This window comes from Equus przewalskii, chromosome 27 (genome assembly GCF_037783145.1).
Source record: "Equus przewalskii isolate Varuska chromosome 27, EquPr2, whole genome shotgun sequence".
In the NCBI taxonomy this organism is placed as follows: Eukaryota; Metazoa; Chordata; class Mammalia; order Perissodactyla; family Equidae; genus Equus; species Equus przewalskii.
Genome location: NC_091857.1, coordinates 30,403,560 through 30,425,507, shown reverse-complemented (window position 1 = coordinate 30,425,507; position 21,948 = coordinate 30,403,560). Strand labels below are relative to the sequence as shown.

The 21,948-nt window shown below is 45.0% G+C and overlaps 1 protein-coding gene across 1 annotated transcript; it reads left to right on the top strand.

Annotated features, from left to right (window-relative positions):
• The first annotated feature begins 9,023 nt into the window (after positions 1-9,023).
• Positions 9,024-17,595, top strand: ATP5PO (ATP synthase peripheral stalk subunit OSCP). The gene is made up of 7 exons (XM_008517038.2): positions 9,024-9,202; positions 10,602-10,652; positions 11,662-11,772; positions 13,809-13,938; positions 14,699-14,811; positions 17,029-17,115; positions 17,415-17,595. The coding sequence occupies exons 1-7, from the start codon at positions 9,167-9,169 to the stop codon at positions 17,526-17,528; spliced, it is 642 nt and encodes a 213-aa protein (XP_008515260.1). The 5' UTR covers positions 9,024-9,166; the 3' UTR covers positions 17,529-17,595.
• The last annotated feature ends 4,353 nt before the right edge of the window (positions 17,596-21,948 follow it).

Below are 21,948 nucleotides of genomic sequence, written 5' to 3'. Positions count from 1 at the left end.
ATATTACAAAAAAGAAAAAACATGGCAGGGGGTAGGGTGGAAGACAGGTTTTTCGTTCAAATGTGAGTTTTGCTACTGAGCAAAAACTGTAGTAAATTTCCCTGAATTGTTGTCACTAAACAAATTCACTGGAGCTCTCCTCCAGCTGTTCCCACTGCAGGGACCTGGCATCCCCAAATCCTCAGTTTTCCCTGGTTCAATAGACACCTCATCCACAGACTTCAGTGGAAGTTCTCTTGATTGCTTTGCCCCCAAGGATGTGTGTTTCAAGAGAACGCTGCCTGGCTTACAACGTGATTTGGAAATGTGCTGCTGGCTGTGGTTCATGCATTTTATCAAGTGTTTTTAACTTTGTACTAGCTGGGACCATGAAGGGCACAGTTTTAGAAGGTTAAAGTGAAAAAATAATCTGACACCAGAAAACTTCAGCAGGGGCCGCCAAGCAGCAAGCTGCCTGGCAATGGTCAATATTCCTGAGTCCCAGGGGCAGCTTCACATCTAGAGGTTGCACAGTGGCCGTTGGTAGAGTTTGGGACTAAATAATATAGTAGCTGAGCCCAGGGTCTTTGGGGACAAGCCAACTGACTGGCCATGTAATCTTGTGCATGTCAATTAACATCTCTAAAACAGTTTCCTAATCTGTAAAATGGGGGTGATTTTATCCATAGGTAACCTATGGGGTTTTGAAAAGATAAGGTGAGTAAATGAATATAAAGTGAGTGTCTGGCATGCACTAACCACTTAGTAAGTGGTGGCTGCTGTTAAAATTACTATTACTTCTTATGTTGCTGCTCTCTGACCATCCTTAAGGAAGGAGGGTGTTTGCCACATCTAATGACCTTCAAGAATGCTGGCAATCTGGTTGAGTGTATTTTGATTGTCGTCCCACTTAGACATGTCACATTCTAAAATAAGACAGTGCAGCTAAAGAGCATGGGTCCAGGGACATCCTGGGGGAACTGAGTTGAGATTTCCTGACGGAACAAACAAACCAGTTTCTCTATTCCGCCATTTTTCATCATCTTTAGACTTTAAGCTATTTAATCCAAGTGCCTTCCCCTCACAGGTTCTCAAAGGGTGGTACCAGATAGTCTATGTCAGAACCGGGTGGGATGCTCATTTAAAATACACAATTCTCAGGCCCCACCTAGAACTACTTCACTGGAGCTTCCAGGGAGGGAATCTGCATTTCAACGAGCTCCTCACAGCCTCTTCTGCATGCTAGAGAGTAAGAACTGCAGCATGGATTTGAGGAAACTGAGCCTCTGCAGCCCAAGTGCCTAAAACTGCCAGTGCCAGGCCCATGGCTGGTGCTTAAGACATATTTTTCTTAATAAATAGGAAAAAAAAGGACTAAACAAAATTGAGGAAATTTGTAGAGGCTAAATAAAAATCATGAATGGATGGATGAATGGATGTATGAATGGATGGGTGGATGGATGGACTGGTAGGTGGGTGGATGGATGGATGAATGGTTGAGCAGACGAATGGATGGGTGGATGGATGAATGGATGGGTGGATGGATGAAGCAGTCACATGTGTCTAGTTTCTTTGCTTCTCCTCAACATGTTGAGCCTGAAGAGGAAACCATTAAGATTTATTGAGGGAATTTTTCCTCAGTATAGAAGCATTAACTGATGATTAAAATTTAGAAAATGCAGAAAAGCACCAAAGAAAAAACAAACAAAAATCACCGCTTATAAGTTACCACCATCCATATGTTTGTGCTGTTCCTTCTGAGTTTTTGTACAAAGCATATAAATACATGATGATTTAACAAAATATCAGCATGTTATACATGGAATACTTTTTTTTTCACTGAATACTCTTCTGAGCCTACTTTTTTTAACTTGGTAATGCTTTATGAATATTTTCTCAGCTCATCAAATTCTTCCTCACCATAATTTTAAATGGTAGCATAATATTCCTTCATAAATATACTATGATTTATTTTAACCCTGTCCAGTCATTGAACATTCAAGCTCAATAATTAATTAAAAATAAAATGTACATGCAAATTCTAATTCATATGTCTTCAGTGGACATCTATAGTTTTTTAAGTTCCAGAATTGATTTCAATCAGTAGCCAGGATTGATGGCTACTACTGCCTATGACAGACTACTTCTAGAATGTTCTCAGGAAGCCTTTGGAATTGGAACACAAGTAAGAAAAATTTCCATGCCTCAAGAATGTCAGCAAACCTGGATTGTATAAACTCAGCTGATTCCAGGGCGCATAGCACTGTCTCAGATCACCAGAGGGAAGAGCACTGGCCCTCTCCTCATCGTCACAAGTGGACCAATTAGATCCAGTGCAGCCAAGATGGTACCAACCTCATTTGTGATGAACCACCACTTTGAGAACTATACAGTGATGCTCTGCCAACTGGAATGATTTATTTTTATCATTTCTTTCCCTTTCGTTACTTCAGTTAGTTGCCAAGATATGACAGGAGGAGCTTGCTTTCTCTTTGGGACTCATATATAGAAGGAATTCCTATAAATTTAAAGCTTTAAAGATTAAAGAAAGCCCAGAAACTATAAAATTATGTGCAATTTAATTAGTTTGATTTTTAGATGAACACATACCAATTTCTTCTCCAATATATATAGAACAAAGGAAAAGTGATTTTAAAAGTTAAAAACTGATTCAAGGGGAATTGGCAACATCTCCTTGAAGGCAGGGTCAGTCTTGGTTGCCTTCATCCCCTGCAGCATGTATCATGGTCTCTACCACACAGTGAATGTTTGTTAAATGAATTAATGCCTGAATGAATGAATTAGGGATGGTCCTCTATCCCACTTCAAGCCATTCAATATAGATAGTCTGTACTACTTTGTTTTCCTGAAGATTTGACCTTAGTCTCAAAGACCACCCCACTAATAACTCCCTCATTGCATAAAAACTCAAAATAGTGCCTTTATCCAGCCTTGCAATTCTATGCACAGAAGTATGTCACAATCTCCCCCACAGGATGTCCCCAGCAAAATGAAAAGCCTCAGTATTCCTTACCACTTTCGGGTCACAAGGACCATCGGCAAGGGCACACCAACTCATTTGCTACAGAAACTGTGGCTGCCTTTAAACCCTAAGGTAGAAAAAGCCTTCTTTATTCGCAAGTCACCTCGTCTATGCAGTTCGCAGCCTCTCTGTTCCGTGGGGTTGGCTGTGACCACTGAGCTTGCCATCGACCTTCTCCATCCTCCTTGTACTCAACAGAATTGTCCCCAACAGCCTGATTTACCAGGACCCTCAAAGCCAGGGTCCTCTCTGTGTGCTCCTTTCCTAATAAAACAATGAAATAAATGCTCTGCCACCAAGTTTTATCAACGGTTTCTTGCCCAGGGCATCCCACTAAGGGATCCAGGCAGATCACATCACTCTGCTCGGCATTTCAAAATCCAGCTGCACCACACGCTGCCCCACGTTCTGGGCGCGCTTCCCCTCCTGTCTGTATACGTTCCTTGCCCTGACTTTTACTTTCGCTTTCACTACATCTATATAATTGTGCAAAGAAAAAAAATTGTGTAATTTCCTTTTTTTACCATATAATTTCCTTTTTTACATTGAACTCCTACAAAGCCTCTACTGTTCTCACATTTTTATTTGCACCAAATATACATACTCCTTTTTTTTTTTTTTTTTTAAGTAAACAGCGTTCAATGCTTACTTGTTTACCGGGAAATCCTGAGAGCTCATTGTTCTAAAATGACTAGTCCGTCTTTCCTCGTAAACTCCCAGATGAAGAGACCCACTTCTGGCGCACTCAGCTGGGGCTGCTCCCCCTGCAGGAAAGCTCTTCCAAAACAGGGCTGGTTTTGACAATAACCACTTCTTAGCTTTCAGAAGAAAGGATGAAGCTCTGTTTTATGTTCTAAGCCATAGCTCAAGAAGGAGATGAAAGTAAGAATTAAAATTCCATCATGAGGAATGGTCCAGGTTTGTGCTCATCTTGCCTCTATAGAAACACGATATGTAAAGGGACTATCTTAAAGAGGAGAATAACAGTTCAAGTTCATGGTACGTGGACTTGACACCAGCACTGTGCTGAATGCTTTACAGGCATCAACTCACAGGATCCATACTGTTCCTATCTGCATTCTTCAGCTCAAGAAACTGAGGCACAGAGGTTAGGAGACTCACAGCTGGTGAGTGGCAGGCTGGGATTCCAACCGGGACCTTGGGGCTGCAGAGATACAACGGATAACGAATGACAACCAAATCCCAGTGACAGAGGCCCAGGCAGGGCCACCAAATAGAAGCATTGCATAGCACATCAGAAAGGGCACCAAACATACTGTTGACTGTGTTCACCATTTTTCTCAATTTACAGTCAACGTTTTTAGCAAATCAACAAACATAAGAATGTTCTGGATGTATCATTTGCTCGTTCCTTCTGTCATTACCATCTCCCAGAATAGGGTGCCTGTTTAACAGCATAGCTTTTCCCTGAACTGCCCCAAACCCAGAAAGAGGAAGGGCTTTGAGAAGGAAGTGTTACTTCTGGTCCAATCCAGGAGTGTTTTTCCATAGAGTCTGAGGAGGCAATGCCAAGAAAACCTGGTTGAGATGACCAAAAACTGGGCTGCCAAGGAAAATGCAAGAAGTGAGGGGGGAGCTGGGACCCGTGTGGAGCTGAAAGAACATTAGAAGGGGGAGTTTCCAGGGATTCTGAGACTGGCTTCCCCACTGAGGCTGCATGATGGGTGGATAAACTACCCATCTGGGCCCCAAAACTCAAGGAGCCTGGATTAGAGCATCTCTCAGGCATCATTTTGTCTGTCGATCTCACAATATTCTGATTCCTGCTTGTGTGAGCACCATCACCAAGGTTTGAAGTGAAAGCTCTAGAAAGAAATTTATTCTGAAGCCAGAGTTTACAACATGAGCAGATGGCTCCCCCCAGTGTCGGGATGGTCCTTCAGAAACCTGGACCAGGCTGACCACCAGCAGTGACCTTGAGCGCGGAATTATTTGACTGCTTCCAGGTGGGCACGACCCGCAGGCCTGGAGGACAAGGGGAGGGAAGGGGCCCGTGCTCAGGGTGGGGGACCACTTCCCGCAGTGCCAGGTCCTCCCTCTGTCACCTTCCAGATCCCGGTGATCTGTGCTGCAGCCCTAAGACAGCTTTCTCCAAAGACAAAAAAAATCATCAAGCTATTTTTTGTGTGTTTTATTTGCCCTTTTCCTCTGTACTAGATGCACCAAATCCGAAGGATAATCATTTTTAAATCATATGGTCATAATACTTGCGTCCCTTTGTCCATTTTCCTCAACACTTTTTCTTGTTCAAAGCCTGATCAGTTCCAACCCAGGGGCCTCTGCCCATTGGCAGGCCCGCCCTAAAACCCCCTCTAACAGGCCTGCATAGAAAGCTCCCAAAGTCATTTTCCCATTCTTGAGGTTTAAATAGAAAGATGAGCTACACATGAAGTTCTAAATCGGGGCTGCCAGACTATGACCCCGAGACAGCAAGCGGCTCCAGTCTGCTATAAAGCATCCATGTACAGACAGTTCTCAAAATCGACTCAGAGGAGCAAAGAACTAAAAACAAAGAGAAAATTGGTGCAGAGTTCACCCTGAGATAAATACATGACTAACGCAAACATTTCCCAGGTCCCTTCAGTGTAATAAAATGTGTAGGGAAAACCTTTGCCGTGTAGGTTCCATCCTTATTGTGTATTCTGCAAAGCTAAAGAAAATGTCCCCCAGGCTGGTGGAGTCTACACTGAAACTATGAGAAGGAACATTGGAGGTTCTCTGGTCCAAATTTGGAGGCTGGTCCTTCTCCGAGCTCATTAACTTGAGGCACTTGCCCTTCCTGACAGAAGCCGAGTGTAATCGAAACTAGAGCAGATGCATCTCTCCTTTAAGTGACACACAGTTAAGTGACAGAATCACGGGCATCCTTTTTTTGTGTGTGTGTGATTACAGTAGTGACACATACTCATTATAGAATAATACAGAATGTAGTTTGTAATTTTTTCCTGAGGGTCATTAAATATTTTTCTCTAGCATTAAATACTTTTTAAAATTCTCACTGTAATGGCGGCATAATGTGCAATTTTAAAAGCCACTCTCTTATGCTCAGACATTTGTTTCCAATTTTTTGCTCTTTTATAGTGAATGCAGTGAACATTTTGCACACTAACCTTCATCCAGATTTCTGAGTTTTAGAAGGGTTCTTTCTGGGTCAAGGGGAAAGTCACTTCATTTTTTAAAAACATATGCAATGGAGGGTTTCATGATACCCAAGCTACTGTTTTCCGTGCCAGCATATGGTGCCTTTGTAGATAAAGCAAAACAGTGAGCAATATTTGCTTTGAATTGAAAGTCAGCATAAGACAAAAATACTGAGATCTGATGTCTGGTTGTGCTATCGCTGTAGCCCTGCCCTGTGGCCTTGGGCAAGTCCCTTTGACTCCATCAGCCTCAGCAGCTAAAACAGCTAATTTGTAAACAATTTGAGTTTGTGCAGAAGGAAAGCATGATAAAGCAGTGTTGAGTCTTTTCCCTTCTTCTACGAGACAAAATTCTTTTTTTCCTTTCCAAATTCTCTATTCCTGCGTAGCAGAAGGCATGGCAGTCCCACAGCTGGGTCATTGCTGCCAGCTGATCCCTCGTAAGAGTTTGCATAGGGGCCCTGGCCTGTCCTTGCAGTGCTCTGCCTGCAGCGAGATTTCAGAGGTGCCCAGGACTCCAAGAGCAGGCGGAAAGAAGCATTGACAGCAGAGGCGTCAGGCTTCAGGGCTTCCTCTGTGTTTCTCCGATGGTCCAGATCACCAAGATGTAAAGAGCAGGCACTGGCATCAAAATCCCGTGCCCGGAAGTACTCCCTGAGACCCAGAACTGCCAGATCCCAGACGAGCGGCCTAAAACAGGATCCGAGAAGTCTTAGCACCTGAAAGTGGTGGAATCCCAGACAACCTACATCTTAGAATTATCCTGAGACTCAAAATAAAAATGAAATCATATACGTGCAACCCGAAAACTCAAACAACCACAAACTGCTATTTTGGCAACACGCAAGGGGCTGGAATGGGATGGGGGTGAATACAAAGGAAATAGAGAGCACAGACCCGCTGCTATGCAACCGCACAGTTTACTTCTAGTGGATTATCAATATAATAGAGAGTCTAGAGTTTTCCAAGTGCATCTGGCCCCAGAACACTTCATTTGTAGACATCTATTAACACCCACACATTCAGAAACATGGGTTTGTGGTTTGATTTCACATAGTACGTAAGGTCTAGAAAGGCAAGTTCTTTGTCTGCTGTCCCTTCAGGGCATGGAACAGCTGCTTACATATATTAGGTGCTCAGTAAAATGTGTTGTATAACGAATATACTTTCCGTTCAGCTTATTTGAAAATAGCCCCTGAAAATAGTTTGCAGAGTGGAGTGAAACAGGGATTTTATGCACTTTGAGTGAAAGCGTACATTGGTTAAAACTTTTGAAAAGCAGCTTGGCCTCGTGCATCAAAGACTTTTAAAGGGCTCATACCCTCTCACCAAGTTGTGCCAGTTCTGGGAATCTATTTGGAAGTTATCCTAAATATTAAAAAAAAAAGGTTGTGTCTAAAGATGCTAAGGAGATGCAATATTGTTTAAAATGGAAAAAAACTAGAAACCATCTGAATTATGTTCAAAATTCATTTAATAATTAAGTTACAGAATATCCACCTGAGAGGTTATTCTGCAGTCATTAAAATGATCTTCATATAGTTTATATAACTTGGGAATATGCTTATATTGTAGGCATGTATTCACAATCCACATACAATTTAGCATCCTTTTTTCTCTTGTATTAAGGAAAAAGGCAAGATACTAAATTATATGCATATTGTGAATTGGTATGTGTAATAAAAACAAACACAAAATAAAGAATAACATTGAGCGCCACTCTGTCAGGCAATTGTTCTAAGTACTTTACACATATATTAACTTCCTTATTTTTTCTAACAACCAATAAGGCAAGTATTATCATAATACTCATTTTATCAATGAGAAAACTGAAGCACAGAGAAGTTATATAATTGGGGAAGGTCACTGAAGGGACCGGGATTCTCGTCTGGGCAGTTCAGGCTACTGCCTGAAAAAACATTGGGAGACACACCAAAAAAGCATTGACAACAAATGGTTGAAAAGAGGGCAATTAAAATCCTGCTACAACAACAACAAAAAATTAAAATAAAAAAATAATAAAATCTTTCTACCTTTCTGCATCCTTACAAGTTTTTTTAATGATGAGAAAACTGCACCCTAAGGGGGTAAAGTAATGAATTAATGTGTTCCTATAAATAGATCTGAGCAGGAAAAAAATCTTTTTAATTGACCATGAGACCCCATTATTGCAACCAGGGAACTCCCGCTTGTGCTCTGAAGGCCAATCCTCTTCTGTACAGAAGAGAAACCTAGAGCAACCTCCATTTAGGGGGAAATAGATTGAAATGGGTTGTTTTTATGAATGCAGAGAAACTGGCCAAGGCTAGCGTTGGGTTCTCAGTTTTAATGTCACACTTGCTCAAACCCCAGTTCTATTTTAGATCCGATCCTCGGATAATCACCCTGCTCTATCCAGCATCAAGAATTTAAGCTCCAGAACCTCACACGCCCACAAACTAACTGGTCAATGCTGAACTCAGGTGAGATGGGGCAGAGTGAGGGTGGGATGATGGAGGGACAGTCGCCGCCCGGGTCCTGGACACGTAGAGTCGACTCCTGGAGCTTGAGGCTAGTTTTTCACACAACACGCGCAACTGCGTTTGATACACCCTTTGGCGTGGTAGGAAGAAGACATAAAGATGCTAATGATGCTAGCGGTGAATGTGAAATGGAACAAATGCCACCATATTTATCTAAGTGGAAATTTTAACGCTAGGGACAATAAATGCACTCTACAGTCAGGGCCGCTTAGTCAGGAACTTAAGGATTTCATTTCCAGGTACTGCGCGAGCTCTCTTGCCCCATTCCCAGCCCTGTAAGACGAGCCTTACCAGCCGCTTCTAAGAACTACAACTCCCAGCCTGACAGAGGTCACTGCGCATGCGGCTGACGACCTACGCCTACACCTCCCAGGGGGCTCGGCGGGTACGCTGACGCACGCATGCGCCCTCGCGTCTCTCTCTCTGCAGCTTGGGTTTGACCTACAGCCGCCCAGGGGAAGATGGCCGTTCCAGCGGTGTCCGGGCTCTCCCGGCAGGTGAGAGAACGGACGTCCTAAAAGCCAGCGGGAGGTTCCCTCCTGGGGTGATCCGTACCAGACCCCTAGTGCCACGGTGCGAGGCCACAGTTGGGGAAGCGTGGCCGCGGTTCAAGGTCGTGCGGCCCAGCAGTGGCTGCCACGCAAGGCGGCTCTGGCGGCCCTGCCTTTGCCCGGGGCCGTGGGCGCGAGGCTGACCTTGGACCTTGGACCGCGGCGTCCTCCAAGCACGGTCCCGGGAAGCAGCTGGCTTGAGGGGCCCCGGAGATGGGGGCCAGCTTCCTTGGACTCCGAGGAAAGGACGTGGCCCACCCCCGGATCATCTTCCTGTGTCGCTGTGGTCACACCTGGCAGGGGTCACTAGTGATGCCAAGGAATATTTGTAAAGCCACATTTCGCATTTTTATAAAGAAAATGAAACGGAAAAGTTTAAATGAGTCTTCCTTGACTCCTTAGTCAGTTAAGGAGTAGAGCTGAGACTTGAACCCACAGAGTCTCCTGGAAGATGGAGTTGGGAAGAAAATCCGTGCTTTTTACCGTGCATATCAACACAGTGCTTTACATAGGGTGACCCCGTCCGGGTTACGTACGTTTTCCATAGGTGTTAAAACGTCTTTTAATCCTTGCAGCCAGTTTTGGTGTCGTGCGCTCCAGAGCTGGAGTTATTTGAAGGTGACCTGTCCACTCTTGCAGGTGCTTTTTGAGCTGTGGATTCTAGCTCTGTCGCTTGATAGACAAGATACCATCTCTCAGAATTAGGGCCTGTGCTCACATCAGACTCTGCTGCGATACTCAGAGGATTGATCTTTATTTTCAGAGAGCATTTGGGTTCTAAAAAAGGACATCCAGGGGGCCAGCCCTGGGGCCAAGTGGTTCAAGTTCCGCACTCTCCGCTTCCGTGGCCCAGGTTGGCGAGTTCAGATCCCAGCATGGGCCTACACCACTCAGTAGCCATGCTGTGGAGGCATCCCACGTACAAGATAGAGGAAGATGGGTGCAGATGTTAGCTCAGGGCTAATCTTCCTCACCTGAAAAAAGGTACATCTCTTACAGATCGTGAGTGGAGTCCTGCCACTGTTTAGTAAAATCCTGCTCAAAGGTGGTAATATACATGTGAAAAATCTTGTTAAAATCATTTTGAAATATGTATTTCATCAGAATTAGTGTTTTCTCCCTCATTCTGGTAGGCTAGCCTCAGCCTGTTCCTAGCAATTTGAGATGATTCTCAGTGGGGAAATTTACTCGTAGGTAGTAGAGAGCAGCTACCCTCAGTAATCTATGTGATGATACAAAGAAACTAGTCATTTAAAAGTCATATTGAATGCTTTCTATTATTGGCTTAAATGCAGAAATCGTTCCAGTAATCTTGTTTGATCTTCTGTCTGTTGTTGTTTTAAAGGTGCGATGCTTCAGTACATCTGTGGTCAGGCCATTTGCCAAGCTCGTGAGGGTATGTCGACTTAATCTTTTGTAATTGTAAAGCAGATAAAAGTGTGTGAGTCAAACAGCAGTACAGTTAGGGCCTGGACTTCTGTATAGTTGCTCCCTAAACCTTTCTGCACAATTTGCGGATCCCAAAATATGTGTGCATGGGGGTAGGGAATGGCATGCTCTTGAACGCCTGCTAAATGACAGACCTATGCATGACCTTTAAATACGAGAATTTCTTCAAACCTCTTAACAGATGGGAAGTAGCTGGTCTTCCCATTTCTACAAAAGAGGAAACTGAGACTCTGGGAAAACTTGCCCGAGGTAACTTGGCTTGGTCTTGGAGTCAGACAGGAGCTAAATCTGCCTCATTCAAAGCCTTTGCTCTTCCACTGCAAGCCTGCAGCACCACTAAGCATAGTAGTCATACGTTGACGGTGGTGTGTAGGAAAGAAGCCTACAGTTTATTGTGAAAAGTAGTTCAAACATCAGGCACTTAGTAAATTGCTAAAGGGCTCTGTTAAACTGAACATTGTTGGGAGGCTCTGTAAGGGAAATTTATAGTATTGCAGTGAAATGTACGAAAGTGTACTTGTATGTATTTGATAAACGCTCGTTTTCCTGGCTCTAACATGTTCAAAACTGCCTTCTCTCAGTGTTAAAAACCTCCTGTGTTTGGAACTGAATAGTTATTGAGTTGAAAGGAAGCGTAATCTCATGGCAAAATTATCATAATTAAATTACAGACTGTTCGAGCCGAAAGGGACTTTAGACACTGTGTTTGCTAAGCTCCTCGTTTTAAGGTGAGGACTTGGAAACTCAAAGATTGAGTGACCCGGCCAAGGAAACATCCCTAATTTGTGTGAAAGTTGCCATTCAGGATAGCTCTTTGATAACATGTTTAAACTGTTTTGTGCTATAAAAGATGTATTTTTTAAATTGTAAATATTGAATTCTGCTGTTGACAGTGTAATGTTGTCTTAACTGGCTTTCCTCTTCCCTTCCTCCCCTGCCCCCCCTTTTTATTAAAGCCACCTGTTCAGGTCTATGGTGTCGAGGGTCGCTATGCCACTGCGCTTTATTCTGCTGCATCTAAACAGAATAAACTGGAACAAGTAGAAAAGGAATTGTTGAGAGTAGCGGTAAGAAGCTTTCCTGTTCATTACTTACTAAGTTCCCATTGTATGTTTTTCCCTTTAGCTTTGACTCTGCATCCCTAACGAGGTATATCGTAAGAGAAAAAGAACTACAAAAAAAGAAAAAGAAAAAAACCTATTTTCTGTAACCATATCGATAGTAATAATACTGGGTAGTATTGTTCTGAACCTATTGTATAATAGGTACATATAAGGGTATTAATATTAGAAACCAAGATTTCGGGCTAAGAGAAAGAAATCGAAAATCAAAATATAAGGTGGTAAGTTAAGAAAAAATGCCATTTCAAAAGAGAATTAAAAGTCACCTTTGAAAATCTATGCTTGTATTCCAGATACTTTCAAAATAGTCCTTAGAATATATGATGATTTTGTTTTACTGGGAATTTATTTCCCTTCTGAAGCCTTCCCTCAGTTGAATTATTACTTTATTCCAAGATGTGAGGGGGAAATGATGAGTAGGGCTTGCTGGGCAGCACAATTAGTAAAGGTGTGGGAGCTCCACGGTGATGCTAGAGAACTGACAGCATGAGGCTACAGAGGAAAGAAAGAAGACCACCCAGACTAGTTATATAGAGTAATACTTAACATGGTTTGTTCAGTTTTCATTTTGAGCCTTTATTGGAACTTTGTCCTGCCAGACAATAATTGTAGCGCTCTGTTCCTTCCTTTATCCGCTTAGGTCTGCAGATAATGCTTACAGTCTTAGTCGGGGTGAGCAGCCCTTAACGATCCTCACCAAGCCAGCAGCCTTTCTGTTGGAGACACTTGCGGGGGGGGCGGGGTGGGTAGCAAGAGCCAGCAGGTCTCTCACAGGCATTTTTGGGGAGATAATTATTGCCCACTGCTGTCATTTATGCCCATTTTAAACCTGAACGGTCATGTTCTCAGTGGAGAGAAGGACCGAGTTGTGGACATTAGAGTGGGCTTTGACTGAAACCTGGCAGTCAAGATGTGGAGACGCAGAAGAGAGGCAGTCACCGTCAGACTCTCATAAAGGAAGGTCAGCGATTTCCGGCACTGAGAGGAAAGTGTGATGCTACTCAGGGGGCATAGACAGTCCACAGAAACAGATAAGAAACATGCAGTACTGGATAACCCAAACTCCAGAATGCTTTTAATTTGTATAAGCCCGCAATTTTTCTGGAAAAATGTTGTTTCGGTGGGGCCCCTCCAGTGGAATTTTTACCAGTAGATCGCAGTGTATGACAAGTAGCCTGGATCAGAGGCAGAATTCTGGCCAGGAGCCTGGGAGAAGGGGCTAAGAGAGTAACCAGAATAGGGCTATATAATAGAAAGATGCCCAGGTGGAAACAGCCGACGGCTCGTCAGAACTCAGCCCTGGTACCAGGGGAGCAAGGTGCTGGAGGCTGCCCTTGGTCACTGAATCCAGACATCTGTGCATCAACAAAATGGAGATGAAGCGGTTTCTCTCGTGGCAGTTGCACTCTTGACTTTTTGTCCACTCCCTCCCAGACTGAGGCTGCTCTGGAAACACCGGAGGTCTGTCACGGGGCTGCATTGGTTCTCCGGAGCTCTGTAGGAGGCAGGACAGCATCAGGATCTGCCTGAGACAGAGAGCCCCCTCCAGGGGAATGGCAAGGAGGCCTCCTTAGTCAGAGCACCGTTTTAGGTTTGCACTTGAATGTTGGCATCACCGGCATCCTCTTAGAATGTGAAAAACTAGAGTACTACCCATACCAAATACATTAAAATATGCAGTGAATTGAATATTTTGGCTGCTTAGATTTTCAGTAATCTCTCTTGAAGAGCAAAAATAAGTTTAAGAAGCTTCATAAAGTGTTTTTAAATTTTTTAAGGAACATTTTTGTATCCGGTGTAAAATCATGGTGTGGTGTTCTTAAGGGTAGAGAAAACTATTTGATTGCAAGCCTTTCTTCATATGTTCTTTGAGAATGTTCCCTTAATTCATGAAATACATGATTTGTAAGAAAGTATGTGTGTGGCAGCTAGGCTCATTTGTGCTCTAAAGAGTTTAAGAAACTATTTTTTGGTGCTTTTAGCAAATCTTGAAGGAACCCAAAATGGCTGCATCTATTATGAATCCCTACATAAAGCGTTCCGTTAAAATGAAAAGCCTAAATGACATGACAGCAAAGGAGAGGTTCTCTCCCCTCACGTCCAACCTGATCAGTAAGTATTAGATCTTTTTCACTGAAGTCTCTGAAAATTTTGCTGCTGGAAATGCGGTCCATGGTCCAGGATCACCCGCATCACCTGGGAGCCTTTTGGCAGTGAGGGATCGCAGGACTCGCTCCAACCTGCTGAGTCAGAACCTGCCTCTTAACCACCTCTCCAGGGGGATTGTGTGCACGTTAAAGTCTGAGGAGCATTGTGTGAAGGATGTTAAGATGTAAGAACCTCTAATTTTGTAGTCCGTAGTTCAGCCCATGGAGGAGACCAGTGAGATTCATACCAAGAAAACGCTTTGTGGCCAGTGGCTCTGCCTCTGTCCTTGAAGACATTTGCATCCTTTGGTACCTTTGGATTGCTTTTCAAATTCCATGGTCAATCAGAATAGTGTCCAAAGAAAGCGTTATCCCTGTCGTCATGTTTGAAATAGACAGTGTGTTAATTTGGGGGTTTGTAGCCAAACATTGGAGTCTGTGACATAAATCTGAAAATCAGATTGCAAGCTGTGATCAAGAAATCTGTTGCAAACCTGAGACCTCCCCCTTAATTAATTTAAATGCTTGTCAGTGTGGTCTTTTTTTAAACATTGAATATTCTTTTTAGATAACAAATTGCATCTTCTCCATTCACATTCTTAAAGGACATTGAATATGGTATTTTAAGGCCACAGATGTAGATTTGCTTTTGAGGTGAATATAATGAATCATGAATAATCTGTTTAAGTGAGTTTCATGTTACTGGCACACCTTCACTTTCCCAGATTTGCTTGCTGAAAATGGTCGCTTGAGCAATACCCCTGGAGTCGTTTCCGCCTTTTCTACCATAATGAGCGTCCACCGTGGAGAAGTACCTTGCACAGTCACTACTGCATCTGTAAGTAACGGGTTATCGCTGCTGCATTGGCCCTGGCATTCCATGCATCACACTTTGCAGAACAAAAAGAAAAAAAACAGGCTAAAATTAAGAAATTGGGAGAGGTGACTTGTCACCTGGGAGGTTCGCTTCATTCTCATACCAGCTTCAGTGAGCCTCAACTTGGAAATGGCCATCGTGCATCTTGTTGCTTCCCTGACCAGTGGTGGTTCATGAGGGCTGCAGACTGGGTTAGAGTGTTGTAGGAATCAGTGGTTTATGTTCCATTGCAGGTGGGACTTAGTTTGTAAATACCATATTGAGTAGCTGACTGAAGCTAGAGTATAGTCTTTGGTGGTGAATGGGCAGTGGTAGGGCGAGAGCGCTGTGGTCTTGCTGTCTTGCTGAAGTGGGCTCTAAGGATGGCCACAGTTTATTGAGACCTACCATATGCTGGATACTTGATTATTTTATTTAATATCAAAAGGTTCATGTCCATTAGAAGTATAATTATCCTGTTTTACCGATGAGGAAACTGAAACCCAGGGAAATGAAACAGCTTGCCCGACAACACAAGGTGGCACCAGGGTTTGAACACAGGCTTCTCTCTCAGAACTCTGAGTTCCTAAGCCACACTGCCTCCGCAGAGTTAATTTTCTGGTTGTTGTCTTAAATATGTATTTTCTCCCTCCCGTAGTTCAGTTAGTGTAGAAGAACTGTCTGTGGGGCTTAGTTACCAGGAGAGCGTGGTAGACTGACTTGGAATACGAGTACCTGACCTCATCTGGATTAATAGCTCTAGTGTTCAAAAGATATTCTAACTCCAAAAAAGCACCATTTCAAAGAGGCATTTTAGCGCACAGTCGCTGTGCGCACATTTGTAGTTCAGTAGTTGGAGCCCCCGGAGCACGGGGCTGGTTGGGAGTGCTCCCTGCCCAGGCATCTCCTGGAGCCCCTGTGACTGCACCCCTTCTCCTGACAGCGGAGCTCAGGCCAGGCCGCAGCGGCCCAGGGCCAAGCCCTGGCACAGGTGGTTCTTCAGTGATTACAAGGACCCGATTTTTTAAAGGCTGCTTCTTTTGTAAAAGTTCTTTAGAACCCACTGTTACTAGTGCTTTTCATGTTGAAACTCCTAGGTGAGTTTCCACTGTTTAAAAAAAATTATACCTGATAGACTGATTTCAAGTAGTGGCACTCGTCCTCGCTTGCTGGAGGGACCTTCGGGGGGTTTAATCACTCTGGACCTCAGTTCTTTCACATGTAAAATGGGAATAAGAACTGCCCGCCTCCCTGCGCTGTCCAGATAGGGGAGATGGTGGGTATGAAATGCCCTGCACAGACAGGTACATGGCACTCCGTACACGTCTAAATGGGGGTGTGCTTGTGCCTCAGAGCTCTCTACCCTCAGAGTCCCAGCAAAGAATGTTTTGGTTGAACGCTGGTCAATTTCCACCCTCCCCTCCCTGCCCCCCCCCCCCCCCCGCCCCCAGCAACAAGGATGTTGTTAGATCTTTGCAAAGATGTGAAGGTTTTCTTGCTAGCTTTTGGACTCAGGTGAAGGGGTAGGCAGGTGGGTTTGTGACAGGTAGAGGCCTCTCCTTCAGCAGCCTTTTCCATCCTCCCCTAACCAGGAGTGAGAGTTGGGGCAAGAGTCAAGAACACAGTCTGGACGCCTGGGCTGCATGCTCTGAAGAGATGCAGAGCTGTACTGGCTTCAGGAGCCAGCCCACTGCCCAGGCCCCCTTGGCGGGGTTCTGAGAGTGGAGTGGCATGCCAGAGCTCCTGGTAACCATGCATCTGAGAGATTATAGGACCAGGTCAGGCTGCTGCTTTTCATCCACAGAAATAATAGGCTTAAGCCGTGCCCACGGGGCTACACAGAGAGGCCTGCATCCTCGGGCATTACAGACTTCAGGGTTTTCCTCTTAATCATTGCTGAGTTGCACTGCTAGCACTGTGGAGCAGAGACAGGGAGGGAGGGGCATTTATGAGCAGCAAGTGAGCTGCGGATGTGAGCTACCCCTGCGTTCCTAGGAGGAGGGCCTTCGCACACTCCCTGAACGCGGTGCTAATGAGAGACCGTGGCCGTGCAGCTCCAGGACGGGGCCCCAGATGTCTGGGAATTCACAGGGCCTGGCTTGGTGGTGTGTGCCAGGGGTATTTTTTCCTTTTCTTTTACTATGGAAAGTTTCTGTTCTGCTTTCTCTAAATTTGAGGGATGGATTTGTCCTTTTCTAGCCTTTGGATGAAGCCACTCTTGCTGAGTTACAAACAGTCCTGAAGAGCTTCCTCAGTAAAGGCCAAGTACTGAAATTGGAAGTTAAGGTAGGTTTTTAATTATGTATGATGTGTTTCCTCAGGGAATTTGACACTTAAAATGGCTGTAGAAAGTGAAAAATTAGATCTGATTATGTACTAATCTGCCTGTAGTCGAAATTTTATATTTATTTTCATTTTGAATGGCTACTGATTCCATTCACAATCTGACTTCCGCCGTTTCCTTGACGTAATTATAACGTCTTACATCTGTGTTGCATGCAGACTTTTCAGAGCACTTTTTCATCTTTGCATTTGATTAGTGAAATGTCAGCGTTTTCATATTTCCCACCTATTTTCTTTCCTAGAATGATCCGTCCATCATGGGCGGAATGATTGTCCGGATTGGAGAGAAGTATGTTGATATGTCTGCAAAAACCAAGATCCAGAAGCTGAGCAGGGCTATGCGGGAGGTTTTCTAAAGTGTTGACTTTCTGTCGGTGAAAATTCTTAACGTTGGAGCGACAATAAAATGCTTCCTGACCAGGACATACTGTGTTTACTTTGTCTTTTAAAGTGGAAATATAGGGAGCTTTATTTTTATATCTTTCTTTTAGTATCCCTCTAGTTTAAAGGTTAAAAGTCTTTTTGGCTGGAGAATTTAGTTTGTGTAGATTATGATTAGGAATTTATGGAAGCTTGTGTCCTGTAGGAAAAGTAGTTAACATTTATTGAGGCCTCATTTTATGCCAGGCTCTATTACAGACTTAATGTATCTTACCTCGTTTCCTTGGGCTCTGAGCCCAGACCTGGGGAGGGGCTGAGCCCGCAGGCCGAGCCACGGCACCAGCAAACCAGGCTGGTTGTCGTCTTGAAGTATCAACTGTTGTTGCCCACCTCTAGTCAAAGATACTGAAAGGGGTCGCTGGCCCCCAGAACCCACGCTGGTCAGACAGTGGCAGCTGCTCCGTGCTCTGCTGCTTCGGGCTTCTCGAAGCTTCTGCAGTGCAGGGGCCAGCCTGCATTGCTGTGCCCCTCAGGTCCGGTCTGTGCATTGGGTCTGCTTAAAGCACTTAAAGTGGGGCGGGTTTGTGCTCCTCTGATTGTAACAAGTACTTCGTAAAGTGCATTTTGACTTAGAAGCCCAAAGGGATTTGTCTTACAGTCCTGCCCCGATATTAGCCTCTTGAGTATAAAGGTGGTATGCTTTCTAGAAAGGCTTTCAGAGATCCTGGCCGGGAAGATGGCTCCACTCTGCAGTGAAAGCAGTTCTGCTGAGGAGCGTTCATCCCCTCAGCCCACTGCGGGCAGAGGTCCAGATCAGAGCACGTAGTAGAGAGGGCCGCAGAACAGCAGGTTTCTCAACGAGCTGTCAGACCCGGTGCATGTCCTCGGCACCAAGGAGCCACCAGGAATTGCAGCCCAGAGTAGAAGGAAAAAGGGTTTTCTCCCCGACTGGGAGCAGCCTTCCAAAGGACAGTGCGCTGTTAGAAATTCAGCCGGAGAGCTGAATCCTCTTAAGGCCTTTCTGGCCAACCAGCAGGCTGGGGGCAACAAGTCAACAGATGCTCTGTTTCCACAGGCTGGGAGCCAAACGGAATAAACCTTTCTGCTTCTCTAATAATTACAGTTACCCTGAAAGTGCCCGAAGAGGCTCCTCAGACTCACCTGGTGCTCATGGGGCCTCTGCAGTCCAGGCGGTAAAGTACATCCTGACAGGGCTAGAACCTCTCCAGCCACAGTGAACGCACTGCTTCCCTTGGATACTAGCCCCCTCCCAGACCCTAGGGTGACCTGGTGGAGAGTAAGAAGCACTCTACTAAGTTCATTCAACAAGTTTAGCGCACCTCTTATGGGACAGGCGCAGCAATTTTCACTGAATGGCACCAGAAAGTTCCATAAATAAGGGGATATGAACACATCTTGGCACCTTCCAGAGCGTGGACACGCCAGCCTCTGCTCCTTCAACCCATGAAGCACCCCGACTTCAAGCCCCCACTTCTTGCCCCGTAAGTGGAAGCGACAGTGGCCACTTCCAGAGTAGCTGTGAGAATGAGGCAAGATTATGAAGAGCTCAGGACAGGGCCGCACAGACACAAAGATGTCAGTAAATGGTGTTTGTTAGTGGCTCATCGACCTTGTAAGTTCTCTGGGCCATCTGACCCCAAGGATGGATTGATTAAACACAGCACCTGACCTGTCGTAGCCACTCAACAAAATCCATCCAGTATTGCCTGCCCAAAGCTCTCGTCTTCATAGGGCTTGTCCAGAACTGCTGGTCCCTCATGGATCCTTAGGATGATGCACGCTCCAAAGGTCTCCAGAGAAGCCTCTTCCTAGTAAGATGCCCTTAATCCAGACAGAACACCCCCTGATTGTAGGGTGCTCTGCAGCTTTCAAGGCCGTTGCATGTATATCTTAAGCTTCATAACAACCTTGTGATACAGGTAGGACAGACATCACCCCAGTTTACAAATAAGAAGATTGAGGGGCCCTAGAGATTGGCCCAGGGTCACATGCTTGGGCAGCTGGGGGGCCAGGTCCCAGAGCCCAGGTCTTCACTCACTTTGTGCTTGTCCCACCATGTTTGACTAAGCCCTGGCACATGACCTCCCCATCACTGGAGCCAACCGGCAAAGCTGATCTCAGGTAAGTCCCTGTGTCCCTTCCCACTTGTCCCTAAGATGCTCCCAATTCACCCATTAACCCAGATCAGCTGTTTCCCACATTTTCCCTCCTGTTGGCCTTCTAGAGAAAATAGAGTTCTCCAGACAAGAGCCATCTCAGGTGCCCATTCCTTGGTCACCTTGCAAGTGTTTGAACAGCAAACTAATTCTCTTCCCAGAGCTACCCCTGGGTGGGCAGAGGTAGGACGGCTGCAGCTAGGAAGGCCTGCAGGGCAATGAGTGGCCCAGGGCACTCCCTGCAGCCTGGTGCTGGGACTGGTGTGCCCTCCAGCTGGCATGCCATTGCCCTCCTAGCTGGCTGTGTGGTTGAAACCCTGGCTTTCTCCTGGCAAAGCAGCTGCATAATCATCTACTGTTAACAATGGTAGAGACGCCACTTCGGGGCCTCTTGGTATTTTCCTAAGAGCCAGGAGGGCCCAGACAGCTGCTCGGCCCTGATAGCCAGTCACCTAACCCTTAGCCGGGCAGAGGGCCACCCAGTGAGAGACCGCGTTTACCAGCCTCCCTTGCAGTCCCTGGCCACGAAACTAAGTTCCAGCAGATGAGGAAGGACAGGAATGATGTGTGGGCCGCACGGGCAACGGGCGTGCAAGCCTCTTAGTCGGTCCCCTTGCCCTTTGACTAGATGCAGACGAGATGGTGGGAGCTGGAACAGCCACCCTCCAAGGTCAAAGCCAAGTGATTTCAAGGGCAGAGCCACTCTGCCAGGCCGACCTCTGGGCTGTAACATGAGAGAGAAACTTCTCCTGAAGGCCAGGGCATGCTGGGTCTAAGTCTCAGCAGCTGAGTCTGTAAGCTAACCGATACTGCAGGCTCCCCGAGACTCATGTGCCTTCCTCCAGCTTGTCCCCTGGCTGCAGCGAGGCCCACACCGCACCAGATGGGGCATCACACACGCTGTGAACCCCTGTAAAACCACAGGGACACGGGACAACTGACGGACAAAATATCTTCGGCTTCCCCTCTTGCTGTAATACTGCCCAAATCCTTCGGAATCAAACTCATCAAGCTTCCTGTTGATTAAGCACAGAGAAATGAGGGGAAACCCCGCCTTACGTGGCCATCAGCCATTAACCCAGAGATCCGTGTACAATCATACTCTTCACAGCACTTTGTTACCAAGGTGAAAATTTTAAAGCAACCGAAACATGTAACCATTCAGGATTGTTTGAATAAATTAGAGTACATTAGGATACATTCAAACTTTATGGAGTTCTTAAAAATCAAGTTGTGCAAAAAAAAATATATATATATATATCTATATATAGCTGATTTGAAAGAAAGAAAACAAAATGTGAGATGAATTATATAAATTATGTAAATGAACTGTGCCTTGCACATGGGAAGGGCTCAATGCATATTAGCTATTGAATAGTGCAAAAGCATCTAAAACACACGTGTGCACACGCAGAAAAACTACAGGCGTGATGCGCATCAAAACGTTAACATTTATTTTGTGTGGAAGAACATCCCCGTCAGGTGATTTTATTGCCTTCGTATTGGAGGTCTCTATTCACCGTGTTTTATACCAGTGACTGCTTCCACCCGCCGAGCTGTGCCGCGGGGAATCTTGTCAATCTCGGAGAAAACGAGGTGTAATTTGGGAAGGTAACTTATTATTTCTTTGATTTTAATGACATTTAATTTATTTTTAAAACTTCAAATAACAATGAGGAAAAGGGCATAAGATTTCTATGTTTATCAAAAATGGGGCCTACCAGTTTAAAAGAAGGCAAAGATACACTGCGTTAGTGTCAAATTTTTTAAAATGTGCTGTAACAATTTAACTAGTATCCAAGCCAACTAGACCATTTAAAAGACTTGTTCATATTAAGATAAATCAGCGATGAAATAAGAGGGGAACTACCTTAAAACCAGAACAGAGGAAAATGCTCTAAGTTATACACCCAAATTCAGGTAACAACAAAATTCAGTGTTGGGTTTACTAATGGTGCCCAGAGGTAAAAGTCAAAGTTCTAAATACGCAGAGTTGTCTGTGTTGGAAACTTCCTTGAGGAAAGCCAGAATGATCCTTCTGAATGTCCTTTGTAAGACAATCTCAGCTTTCTGCTCGCCCCTCACCACGCCTGGCATTCCTTACCCTACACCACACAGACCTTCTCACATTTTCAGAAATGGTGCCTGGCACAGGGAGATCGACTTCCGCTCGGTGCTGACATCTGTCTGAAGAAGGCACGGGAGAGCTGATAGGGTT

What these genes read in the sequence shown, in the direction of transcription:
- ATP5PO (XM_008517038.2), top strand. Translation starts at nt 9,167, where the DNA reads ATGGCCGTTCCAGCGGTGTCCGGGCTCTCCCGGCAG. An exon ending in CATTTGCCAAGCTCGTGAGG is followed by an intron (nt 10,653 to 11,661) that starts GTATGTCGACTT and finishes TTTTTATTAAAG; the next exon opens with CCACCTGTTCAGGTCTATGG. An exon ending in CCTCACGTCCAACCTGATCA is followed by an intron (nt 13,939 to 14,698) that starts GTAAGTATTAGA and finishes TCACTTTCCCAG; the next exon opens with ATTTGCTTGCTGAAAATGGT.